The 13,446-nt window shown below is 36.7% G+C and overlaps 1 protein-coding gene across 1 annotated transcript in view; it reads right to left on the bottom strand.

Annotated features, from left to right (window-relative positions):
- Positions 1-3,483: 3,483 nt before the first annotated feature.
- Positions 3,484-13,446, bottom strand: part of rxfp1 (relaxin family peptide receptor 1) — a 107,775-nt gene continuing 97,812 nt past the window's right edge. Inside the window, exons 16-18 of the mRNA XM_007551033.2 lie at positions 9,982-10,392; positions 9,417-9,635; positions 3,484-8,016 (exon numbers count right to left, since the gene is read on the bottom strand). Of these exons, the coding sequence (XP_007551095.1) occupies positions 7,589-8,016; positions 9,417-9,635; positions 9,982-10,392 (1,058 nt within the window). The 3' untranslated portion in view covers positions 3,484-7,588. The remainder of the gene's footprint in view (positions 8,017-9,416; positions 9,636-9,981; positions 10,393-13,446) is intronic.

Raw genomic sequence — 13,446 nt, forward strand, 5'->3', positions numbered from 1 at the left:
AATGAATTTGGATTCAGATTAGTTTTACTTTGGTAAATTTACAACATGACAAAAAAAGAAGCCAAATAAAAGGCTATTTCATGAATCAATAATTTACTTTAAAAAAAGAAAAAGGAATAGGCTAAAACTAAGGTTTTTACTTGCTTTTCCGATCTGGTGTGAATGAGTTTTACACTGTTAATATTTTTACTGGACAATGCTTAATGCATCAGCATTATGAAAATTTAACGCTGAATTACAAAATTACAGCTTGATAGGGGCCGGAAGCGGAGAATAAATAGTTATATTTACATAGTTCCATTTATATAAACTTTTTTGCAGGTGGTTGGTATACTTTTTTCACCATGCTTTTTACTTTTAACTAACTAATATTATTCTGAAATCACTACTACTGTGAATAACTTCACTGAACAAAGAGCATTGCGATTTTAACCAAAAATGTATACGTTCCAAACCGACAGTTTATGTTAAAATCAGACTAATTTGTACATAAACATTGTTGTTCTGTCATTCTCTACCTGTTGAGTCTGTTCAGTGAATAAACCGTAATCAATATTCATTGTCAATGGTTATTTATTTGAATAATTTTCTTTGTTTTAGAAATTTAAAATAGATGAATTTGCACATAACTTTATATTTTTGTCAGTCTGATAGCATTTTAAAATATAAAATGAGATGTTCAGTTAGTATTAAGTATTTTTACCAAAGACCGTTTCACTCTCTAGTAAATTCTCGGAGGGGGCTATGTTTTCTTTTTTTTTTTTTTTTTTTGACTTTTGAGTGACATAGATTGAAGTGGTGCTATTTTTAAGAATAATTTTATGGAATTCTACCAACCTTGGCTGGTGGCCATTTTTCTTATTCAACTCATTCAAGTACACTATACTTTTGAAAAGTTTTCATCTTAAAAATGTTCATTAAAAATTTAATCAATTGTAAGAATACTGGGAATAATATAACTAATTTTAGTTAGTGAAGTACACTAAAATAAAAAGGGATTTGTAAACGCACTTTAAATGGACTGGATAAAAAGTCTCATCACTGCAGAGTTTTAGCTGAACATAATTGTCTATCTTTACACAGATGAGAGTGACATCACATTCTTAATCCATAGGGTTTAATATAATGCCCCCTCTTTTGCAGCTGTTAAAACTTCAGCATTCCTCAAGGCTTAGGAGTGTGTTTATGCAAACTTCTGATCTTCCTCTTCTAAGAGTTCATTTGTGAGTTCAGACACAGATGTTGGACGGAAGGAAACAGACCCATTCCAATTCATCCCAAAGGTGTTCTATTGGGTTGTGGTCAGGACAGGCCGGTAAAAATCTTTCACAACAAACTGTCTCATCTATGTCCCAGGTTTATGCATTAGTGTGCAGTTGGAACAGAAAGCTGGCAACCCCAAACTATTCCCAAAATGTTAGGAGCATAAAACTGTTCCAAATTTCTTGGTCTGAAGGAGTTTCTCTGCCTGGAACTAAGGATCTGAGCTCAACTCCAACAAAGCAGCCATACAAATTATTCCTCTCTGCACCAAACTTTGCTGTCACAATGCATTCAACCAAGTGTGGTTTGTCCTTCTAACAATTGACAAACTCTAGTTTGTTTACTCGACTGCCAGACAGAAAGGTGAAATTAGTCACTGCACGTCTCCTCTGATGTAGAGTCCAGCAGCAGTGTGCTTTCCACTGCACTTGGTGATTTAAGGCTTTGATGCTCTTGTTCAATCAAAACACATTCAGTGAAGCTCTCTGTACACAGCTGTGGAACTAATCTGAAGGCCACATGAAGCTTTGAGGTCTGCAGCATTTAATTCTCCAGAAAGTTGCTGATCTCTGTGCTCCTCAGCATCCACTCACCCTGTTCTGTTATTTCACTTGGTCTTTTGAAGACATTTCTAAACTACTTGATCATAGCCATAAATTAGATATATGATTTCAATACACAGGATTTACAGTAGATTAATTGGAAAGTTTGGTAAGGAGGTCATTTTGGGAACACTCATCTTTACAGACAACATAGTTCAGGTTTTACTGTATAAAAGTTTCAGATCTGAGCCTAAAAACCATTATGTGTAGTGAAATCTATCGGATTCCGTCTCCGTATTGTAGTATAATTTATTTTATAAGAATGCAGCTTGTATATGTGCAATTACTTTACAAATTGAAATGCTTTTTAACTATGAAAAGTAATTACTTACCCTTAAGGCTTGTTATCAGTTTCTGCAGCCAGATGTATGTGCTCCACATGAAGCCTGGTTGATGTTAGCTTCACATGTCAGATTTTACTTTTCCAATAACCTCTTTGTGTTTTCAATTGCAGCAAAGTTCTTAACTTTTCTTTCATTTTTACATGAGGTAAAACCATATTTTTTAGTGATAAAGGCACTAGATTGTGTAAAAGAAAGATTAAATGAATCACACTATATTTTATTCCAGCATAAAAATTATTGCTACTAACCTGGCATTCTAATCGTAACCATTAATTTAAGGAATTATATAACATTTTGCGATGCCATAGTTGTCCTCAAATGTGGGGTTTGCATTTTGTAATGCTAAACTCTTCAGTTTTTAAATGCTTAAAACAAATTACTGACAGGAAACCTATTTTCATTTATTATCTGTAATTATTCACTCTCAGTACTGATTTTCATTAAGACATAAAATTAATTTTTTGGGTCAGCTCAGTAGTGGGACACATGCCCCGTGGGCTTGACAGCATCTGTGTTCTAATAAAAACTTCAACTAATTTAAAAAGTTATATAATCTACTCAAAACTGCAATCGGAGAAAACTGCAAAGCATTTGGGATTTTCCATGTCAATAATGTCAACATCATTTTGAAAAATCTTGGGGGGCAAAAAACCCTGATTTAAACTACATACATGTTTTCTTGGGGTGAACTGCTTCAAAATGCTAATTGGAGTAATGCTAGTGAACATGAAGCAATACCTTCAGTAATAATCTCATGTTGAATGTACAAAATATTTATTGCTTTCCATTTTTATTCTTCGGTACTTTGTTTTACATTTGTCAAATTATATTTCTAAAATACTCAAATCAAAATCCACACTTTATTCCTTTGGTTTAACTCAACACCTTCCTCATCTTGCATGTAAACATTTAATTGCCTTTTAATTCTTAATAGGAAAAACTATTGATCTGTATGATCTGTTAGGGAAGGGGTAGCTTTCGCAGTAAAAAAAGCACACATTTATGCAAAAGATTAAATATCCAAGTGTCTGCTTTTGTGAAAAAAGGCTAATTTCAATTTGTCCAAATGTGTCAGAAAGGCTAATAAATTCATATGAATCATCCTACTTTTTCACATCACTGCACACTTTGTTTCAGCTTCAAAATCCAAAGTTAAGTGACCTTTTAGCAGCCTAATATAATTTGTGCTTTGAGGAACACATGCTTTCCATTTTAGTAAAGAAAAAGACTGAAAAATCTAACTTAACACAGAAATAAAAAAAACAGGAATTCACTTAGGAGTTCACAACTGTATTTTATTGTACAGCACTGGTTATTTTACAAATGCCAGTATGGTACTTCACAGTGTAAAAAAATGTGTTGTGATGTTGGAGTTTGTGAGATGAGGTTCAAACCCCCAGACCAGCTGGGGATTTATCTAAACAGGATGTAAAAAAAATGCTTCCTGTGTTGCAACAAATGACACATAAAACTTAATTTCATTCCTGTCCAAAATAAATACATTCTTTGTTGAGCACACAGAGACTAACTGTTATATTACATTCAGGAAAGTACTTCCAGTAATTAATAGTGTGAAAGGAGAAACAAAGTTTTCTGCAAACTGAGCATAAAGTATTAGAAATGGCTGCATTGATTATTTTTTAGAAAATCTTTGAAATGTTTTTTTCTTATTTCTCTACAATTGAGAATGAAATGCATTGTGGAGAGCCTGTTCATTCTGAAAAGGGAACTTGATTGAGTGATTCAGACTTTCAGTTGTTTGATAGAGACTGACTGGACAAGAATCTAATTGTCAAACTAAGGAGCGCAAGTTTTTCACACATAACTTTTCCATTTTGGCTTTATGGTTCACAAATAATGACAGAGAGGAATTTCTTTCACATTTTTTTATACTTGATGGTAGATTTAAATACATTTAGAAGCTGGTGAGCATATGAATTTCATTCAGACATAAAAGCCTAGAAATGAAACAGGGTGATAATATTTTAAGATGTTCACTTATTCATTTCTTTTAAAAGTTTATAATCAAAATAAATCAGCTAATTTTGATTGCTTTGCTAACTGGATTGTGCCTGGACAAATGAACGGCCCTTTCTGATTCTTCCTCCATGTATTCAGCTCATGAGCAGGAGCTGTCAGAACCGCTCTCAGAGTATCTGACAGGTTTGAAATGTAAGATGAACAGCTAAAAGCACAGAGCCTTCAGCTGTACGGATGGCACTGTGGGTTTTTCAATCATCAGCACAGATTTGGAGAATGTGTTATTCTCAAAATGTTTCAGGAAAAGTCAGGAATGTCAACCTTGGGCTGTTGCTACATTAAATGTCTCGATGGAAGACTGACATCAGCACTTTCCATCTCCAGGACAAAAAAGTCAATTCTGTTCAGAGTAAATTTATGTAAAACAATCTAGTGCCTTTGCAACTACCAAATCCATGCTGTAGTGTAGCTACATAAAATAGGAATGCAGCAGACATGTAGCAACCTGAGGCAGCAAAAATGCCATCCATTCAGCAGATTATTTATTTATTTATATATTTTCTGTTAGATAACAGCGGGTGGAATGTAGCTGTCATCACAGTGACTTTTCCAGCAAACAAGTTTAGCTGCCCTGCTTTAAGGAACTTTGCAATAATGACACTAAAAATCCATCTGCTGTACTTCCTCTGCAGGTGACCTTTCATGTGTGTGAAGCCAGGGTGCCTGTCTTTGCTCAGGCTTCCTGCTGGGAGCAGAAAAAGTGTTTCCACACACACTGAGAAAAAACAGGCCCATTTTTACATCAGTGAATACACGGGAAAAGTCTCATCTTGAAGAAATTGAGTGCAGCCACAAACGACGGCAGGAAAAATGAACATCTATGAAATGAAATGGATTTTTTACATCCACAGTGAATCACAAACCCACTTGTGGAGCGACATAAACTCTGCTGATGTGAGAGGGACCCACTTGTGCATGAAAAGCAGTGGCACATGTACATGCTCGGAATAATCACACGGGTTGCCTTACAGCTAAACATCAGCGTGTTTGTATGCTTCTCACATTCGCACCAACAAATCCTCCTCTGTGTCTCCAGAAAACTTATTTTAGATAAAGAGAAGGGTTTAAAATTTAGCATCACTCCATCTTCCTTCCATTTTTACCCAATACTGAGACAGTGGATGTAACTGGAGTATGTTTCAATAATCCTGAAGTGCGTAACTTCTGTGTCTGAGTGCTTAAACTAATGGAGGGAAATCTCACAGGACAGGTTTTACAGAACTAATTGTTTAAGTCTGGTAATGGCCTTCTCAGCTGCAGAAGCTTAAAATGTCAGTTCATAAAATGGATTTTTCTGACCATCTTTGGGAGTTGATGCGATCACAATTGCTTTAGCTGGACAAAGCAGGCAGCACTCGTTGCCATTGACATTAAAATTGCACAAATTGGAATTCTGAAAATAAATTTGCTTTTATGGAAACATGGCAATTTTGAAAAAAAAAAAAAAAGTTTTGCACTAGCCTGAGGTGCTTTTTTGTTTGTTTTTTAGCTGAATTGAAATGCAATGGAAACAACTTTTTTGCATCACTGGAGGTCTCTCAGCATTACATACTTCAGAAAAAACTGAATTTGACTACAAGTTCCCAAAACGCAGCATATAGCCACTACCAAATATAAGACGTTTGATGTTCCAGTGCCTGAATCAGACACCAATGTCTCCTCTGATGGCTGATGATGAGAAAACATGATTCATCAGACCAGGACATCATTTTTCATTGCTCCATAATCCAGTTCTGATACTCATCAGTCTACATGTTGGTGCTTTCAGCAGTGACAGGGATCACTGCGGGTACTCTGACTGGTCGAATGGCTATGCAACCTCAGACACAGTAAATGTGCATCTTGTAGACTTAGTTTGGGTGTTGCGTGCAAATGTTTGGAGTCAGAGCATAAATAAGAATAAAGAATAAAGAAATATCAAAACAAAACATAGAGATAGAGAACATTCCATCTGATTTGACCGTTTAACCAGTGGAAATTAAATAAAGAAACTCGGACATTATATTCATCAGATGGCAAGACATCTCGTTTAGATGCTAAGGAAAATCGAGGCACATTATTATTACTCTGATTCCTTTTCCTTTCTTTTTGCAAGTCGACAACCCATAGGAGTAGATAATGAAACAGAAAGCATCTTAACAGCCTAATTATTCTGCTACACATCTCTCTCTACACTCTCTGTGCGCTGCTGCAGTCAACAAAAGCTGCGCCACCAGAACCAGAGGCTACAGCAGGGAACAGGAGCTAGTTCTGAATCACTAATCTGTTTTACAGCAAAGCACAGCGACAATAAACAGGAACGCTTCTGTGGAGCCTTTAAGCCATTACATAGAGACTCAATGCATCACTGGCATCATAACCAGTCACTTTATTTAGTTGGAATATTGTGTGATAATGATTCCTGCCAAACTGCTGTAATGAGCTCACCATTCCTCTCATTTAATTGTAAAAATATTTGAATTTTTAGAAGAACTCTGGGGAATAAGCAGTTTTGGGGAGCAACTAATGAAACTAAGTCCCTCTTACTTCCACTGTTCCAATTCTCCATAATCCTCTTTATCAATGTTCTGCATGTTTAAATAAATGCTTTAAGTTGGATAACTGAAAAGTATGTTAATGTACTGTAAATTTTATACACACAATGCTTGGTTGAGGTTCCCATTGCATTAATTTGCTTATATTCAGCACTCAGTAAAAAGCTAGGTTTATTAGCAATGACATTTAGCAGCTTATCCTTGTGGAGGAAGCCAACACTGTCTGCTGGGCAAATGTCAAGGACAAGTGTTCTTCATTATTTTTTGCCTGTAACATTAGATTATGTATTAAAAATCCTTTTTTATTGGTGTCGAGTAACTTTCTCAGAAACTACATTTTGGATTATTATTAGCTGTAAAGTATAATTAAATAAATAATTTAAAAAAATTTGCTTGAAATACACTGATTAATTTGCATGACTTTCTTATTCTGTATGAAATTGCTGAGATAAATCATATTTTTAATGACATTCTCATTTACAGAGATGAATCTAAGTTGTATTTAAAAAAACCTTGTAATTCAGAAGTCTTCATCTTTGATTTGTAAGTGAGGTGAGTTCTAGAGAAAAGGCAGAGTAAAATGTTTAACATGGTAGTTGTAAACCTTTGATAACTGTGTTTACTGCTAAGCCTGATGGATACTGCTGGCATGGTTTTTCACTTTAAATGAGAAATCTGTGCAAGGATGATGGCCTAAGTTCCATAGTTAAGGGAATAATTAAAAGAGTTTAGATGAATGAACCTGAAATGTTAATGTGGTTGAGGAGAATTATACAGACATACAAACAGATCAATTCTTAGTCACTTAGAGGAGGTCATTTGTTTGTGTGAACGTGTGAATATGTGTGCGTGTTTGGGGTACCGTCTTATTCTGCGAGCACACCGATAACACGGCATGCTGCTTCTGCTGTTGTTGTTTCGTGCTTGCATTAAAGTCATTGTATCCCTCATCCGGATTCTCCACAGGGGGGAGTTTGGCTGCTGTGTCTTTCGCCTCCAGCGGACACCCTGGGGAGACGCCGTGGCTGTTTTCCTGGAGGGGCCACATTTCCTGCCAGGTGAGCGACGGATGATGTGGTGGGTGACCGCTGAGCAGAGGCCTTTTCTGTCTGTAGTTTGCCCACACTTGGAGGATTGTTTCTTTGAAAGGCCGCGTGGTTAGCGTGTAGAGGATGGGGTTCAGGGCACTGTTGATGGGGAGAATAAAGATGACGACCCAGGAACTGATGGTACCTGCCAGGAGACAGAGATAAAAAAAGAGGGGAGAACATAAATGTGGAACAAGCTAACATGACAAAAATATTCATAAAAAAATCATTTTGATGACTTTTTAGCATTTTTATATTTACAGCAGAAAAATGGAGATAGAAAAGAATCATTGCTGTGATGATGTGCTGATGTTAGAAAGAAAGAGCTTCTTAAAATTACAGAGGCCAATTTCAAGTTGTCAAATGCAAAGTCAGATTTCTTTTAAGTTATATTTGATACATTTTCATAACAACTGAAGGCAATATAGTTACTTGATTGGGCTCTCAGCCTGAAAAATACATAATATTGGTTCTTTATCAGCAATTCCTTGTAAATGGTGCTGGAAAGCCAGTTTATTTCCCCTTAAATGGGATGATGTTTATGAAGAAAATGCATATGATTTGAGCAGTAAACCTTGCAACATCTGGCAATGTGATGTGTGTGGTGGCATCTCCCACACTGGAGAAAAGAAGGCTATTTATCATCTCAATGCAGAGAGATATCGAGATGAGTTTCAACCGGTGAGAATCCCATATCTCTATTCTCGGGGACCGAACTCTTATCTTCTAAGATGTCAATGTTCCCCTAACACAGCAGGTTTATCAGATTGAGAGCAGAGGTTGCAATGACCAGGTTTCAGTTCTGACCTCCACCCCACTAAACACTTGTAGGATCAGCTTTGGTGGGCCGTTTATGCGACAGGATCAACACAAGCAACAGCTGCTGGTTGAGAAATGAGAAATCAGCCACAGCAGTGTGTAACTGAGCTGGTGACTAGCATGAAGAGATGCCAGACTATTGTGGTTACACACCATCAAAGCTCCTGTTTGTTGAATTAATGTTGTTAAATTGCCAAAATAACTTGTTTCTTTGAACTTCCATTACTCAGTTCAACAGACACCAAAAACATTCCTGAGCAGGATGAGCAGGATAAGCAGTCTGGCATGGGTAGAAAGATATTTGGCTATTTTTTCAGTAGACTATCCAGAAATGCATCTTTCTTAAAAATGTGGCACAATTTAAGAGAAAATAAACAGGTCGTCCAACAATGTAAGCTTTATTTCCAAGAACCTCTGTCATTCAATATGATTTTGTTTGGGTTGGAACTGCACTAGAAATAAACACCAAAAGTGAGGAAAAATTCAAGGAGCCTTGTGAATACAGCTTTTACTAAGCAGTTAGACATTATTATTGCTTTTGGAGGTGACATTTTACCCTCAAAATTATTTTGCAAAACTTTTATTTCAGGAACTTAAATTGCTAATTTTCGTTGTCACTGGTGCTAACACGCACCACACAAATACTTCAGACACAAACTGACAGCCACTTATGTTATTCTAAAAGAGCATATTTAAGTGGACTTTAAGTGGGCATCTTTTCATTACCGGGAATTTCCACTTGCAACAGTGAAAGGATCTTGAGAATAAAAATGGGGATCCAGCAGAGGGAATCGGTGATGACGATAGAGAAGAACCGCTTGGCGATGGTGACCTCTTTTTTTATGTGGTTGCTGTACTTGGTGGTCTGAGTGCCTGTTCTCTGGATGTTATAGAACATACTTGCATAGGAGAAGACAATTATGAGGAATGCCACCAAGTTGAGACCTGAGGAGAGAGTACCGAGTTCAGAATTACTTCTGGGGTCTACAAGGTTTCTTAACATTGTAATTATCAAAGATGATCTGTAGGGTTCTTAATCTTGATACAAAAGACACAAGTGTATTATAATTTTGAATCAGATCTTTATTCAGGGGCACATTTATAAAACTTGTAAAGTTTTATAGCTGAAGCAGTTAGTTTTATAACTGGATTTGTTTGGTTTATTTGGAAAACCAAACAAAAAGATGGATGTGTTTGCAAAATGTTATGGGAGTAAAATATGTATTAAGTAAAATTGGTTAGAAACATGGTTATGCAACAGGAAAAAGCAAACATGAAAACAAATGCTCACCAAGAAAAATAACAATGGAGTACACATGTGCCCAGGGCGTCTCTGGCTGCTCCGAGTGCAGAGGGAAGCAGACCCCATTGGTGCCATAAAAGTTGCGAAATAAACCCTTGCAGGCCAGAGGCAAAAAGGCGACGACAAATCCAAACACCCATATCCCGAGCAGGATACTGACAGTCCGTCGCCAACCGGGAGTCAGGTAGTGGAAAGGGTACACGATACAGATGTACTTCTCCAAGGTGAGATACGTGAGGAGCAGCACAGACACTTCGGTAGACAGCATAGCCAAAGAGCCAATGACCTGACACTGAGTGCTGTCCATCCAGGCTTGAGCATGACGATTGTATTCACCACGAAACTTCAGGTCATATGCACCAATCATGAAGAGATAAATACCCATCAGGCCATCGGCACCTGCAAGAAAGAACAACTTCCTTTAGAGAGAAGTCTGATTAAACTCATAAATTCTGCCATTTCAGGGGTTTTGTAGTCTTTTTGCTATCCACTTTTAGGGTGGCTTGCCCAGACCTGGGGCATGTTGGCAGCTGTTTTAAAGGTCCTTCACTTGCAGACTATATTCCAGACAGTGGAATGGCAAATTTTCAGAGTCCTTCGAGACCTTGTTAGTTCTTTTACCAGACTCATACAATCCTCTGCTGCAATCCACTTTCTGAAGCCCTCAGACTGCTGTTTTGATTGTACCCTGGTGTTCACTCTCCTTTCAACAGTCATTAACACACCACACAAATTACTTTTCCACAAGCACCTAACAGCATGGCTAAACTCAGCTAAACTCTAATTTACACAGTTCGAGTGACTTTCCATCAGTTTGAGAAACAGCTCTAGTGGGTGGGTGTAATCAAATAGTTGGGGGGTCCCTGAATCTGAGAAGTGGATGGATCTGCACAACACAAACACAATATGGAAGCTATGTCAGTCACTGTTTTGAGTTTTTTAAATGTTTGGTTATTGTAAGAATCTCTCATGATGCAAAGAGAGACTCCATTCCCTAGCCAATCAGTGACTGACAGACTTGACGTGATGTTTTCAACCGGACTCCACATGTTTTAAACCTAAGCAGTAGTAGAAAAACCTGATCACCACATAGAGCCGGCGCCAGCTGGACTGAGGTGGTCCTACTGGAAAAAGGTTGTAAATGTCTAAAGTTTGAACAGGGCACAGGTCCATCAAAATGGTCCTGATTGGTTACCTTGGCCTTTTTTGTGCTGCTGGTGACCTTTACTCATAGTAATCGGACTGCAGGCAGAGAAAGAGCAGAGGGGAAGGCATGCTGGAAGTGTCCCAAGGTCAGCAATATAAACAACTGTGAGGGGCGCTCACTCGACCAAAATGCACCATTTTAGCCATTTTAAGTGGGAATAAATGAGGGGATGTTCTAATTAATTTCTTTTACAGAATATTTTTTTATTTTTATTGTTCAATGATTAATTTATAAGTATTGTTAAAATGTATATTCGATATCCATATTGTAACTTTCTAACTATAGAGACCACCTGAACAAAACCCTCATCCAATGATTTTGAGAAGAAGAAAAAGTTACATATAGGCTCCACTTGTCTATAAGCAGAAGTCCATTTTGTGAGTACTTTGAGGTTTTCTTTTGAGTATTTTTTTTCTAATATATATCATTTTACTTTTTATTTTTTCTCCAGTACATCTAATTTTGTAAAAAAGAAAAGAGAGGCTTTTAGAGGGTGTCCTAAATTTCTGTGTGTTATTTAATACAACTCACCAACTTATCCACTATAAGATTTTCTGAAATGTCGATGACAAAGAAATAGATGCCCTTTCTAGATAATTAGAATTTTTTATTCAGAATAAATTAAAACTGTAACCTGTTATCTTGCTGAAAAGATGAAAGGATGTATTAGAGCACATGTGTCAAACTCAAGGCCCGCGGGCCACATGTGGCCCGCCATGTCATTTTATGTGGCCCCCCCAGCATTTTATAGGCCCATGATTGATTTAAAATAGGATTTGAGCACGAATTGACTACAAACTACATCTCCCACAATGCATTCCGATTGTTACCAGCCAACATTACGACTTCTCGCCACTAGAGAGCAGCAGAGTCACCTCAAGCTGCTTATTGATTTTCCCAGCGAATAAAACTGAGACGTCGACAAGCTAACATCAAAACGTCCAAGAAAAGAAACATCGATTTACAAGTAAGACTGTGAATGAAGATGTGTGTGAGTTGGTGTCAGGGCGGCAGGTCGCGCTAGACTTTTTTTGTTATCCGTTATCTTGACCAACAACATAAAAAAAAAATCGGTCATGTACTATTTTTATCCGTGAAATTACAATCATATTAACATCGTCTATTTAATCGCATTTATGCTGTTTAGTTAATATTCACCGTGAATCCAGATCCCATCACAAATTAAGCAGATAAATGCATCTACATTTTTCTCATAGTAACAAAAACCACCCCAATAACTTTTAATAAATTAAATTAAGCGACTTCACTTAAATTAGCATCACTTCACCCGCTGGGGTCTGAACGCACTTCCTCCTGGTTCCCATCTGCAGAAAAATCTGCGCTAATTCATCAGTCAGTTGGATCTGTCTGATCCAAACAGATCAACTGAATTCTGTGAGTCTTTTACCCTGTGAGGTCCGGTGTGCGCTTCGACCAGGATTTTTTATTTATTTATTTATTTATTTCTTGCGTGGTTTCGCTTCTCCGAAACCGACAGATGTTACGTCTGCAGCTCCTCCAGGACGCCGCTCCCATGGGCGTTCTGGACTCTGTAGAACCATTTGTCTGCTAATGACATCTTCAATACATTTTTTGATCCCAGGCTTATTTTATGGACTGAACAGACAGAAACAGTTACCATTATACATTTTGAACTGTTGATTTTATTTTTGAACTATTTTTTTATGGTTCAAAAATACATTTTAAATTTTTTAATTGTAAAGTGTTGATTTTATTTTTGAACCATTTTTTATTGTAAAGTGTTGGTTTTATTTTTGAACCATTTTTAATTGTAAAGTGTTGGGTTTTATTTTTGAACCATTTTTTATTTTGAAGTGTTGATTTTATTTTTGAACCATTTTTTTATTGTAGTGTTTTTATTTTTGAACCATTTTTTGTTGTAAAGTGTTGATTTTATTTTTGAAACCTTATTTATTGTAGTGTTGATTTTATTTTTGAACCATTTTTAATTGTAAAGTGTTGATTTTATTTTTGAACCATTTTTAATTTTGAAGTGTTGATTTTATTTTTGAACCCTTTTTTATTTTGAAGTGTTGATTGTCTGAAATACCTTGCACATGAATTGCCCCATGTGGGGTTTGAACCGATGACCTTAGCATTACCAGCATGGTGCTCTTAACCTGCTGAGCTAACTCACCTACCTTACAAACTGTTGAGTTTCCATGGATTTAAGAAGAACTTACATGATCTTACCACAATGAAGATTTGATAAAAGTGCTTATATT

The sequence above is a fragment of the Poecilia formosa genome, unplaced genomic scaffold, assembly GCF_000485575.1.
Source record: "Poecilia formosa unplaced genomic scaffold, Poecilia_formosa-5.1.2 Scaffold39, whole genome shotgun sequence".
Taxonomy (NCBI): Eukaryota; Metazoa; Chordata; class Actinopteri; order Cyprinodontiformes; family Poeciliidae; genus Poecilia; species Poecilia formosa.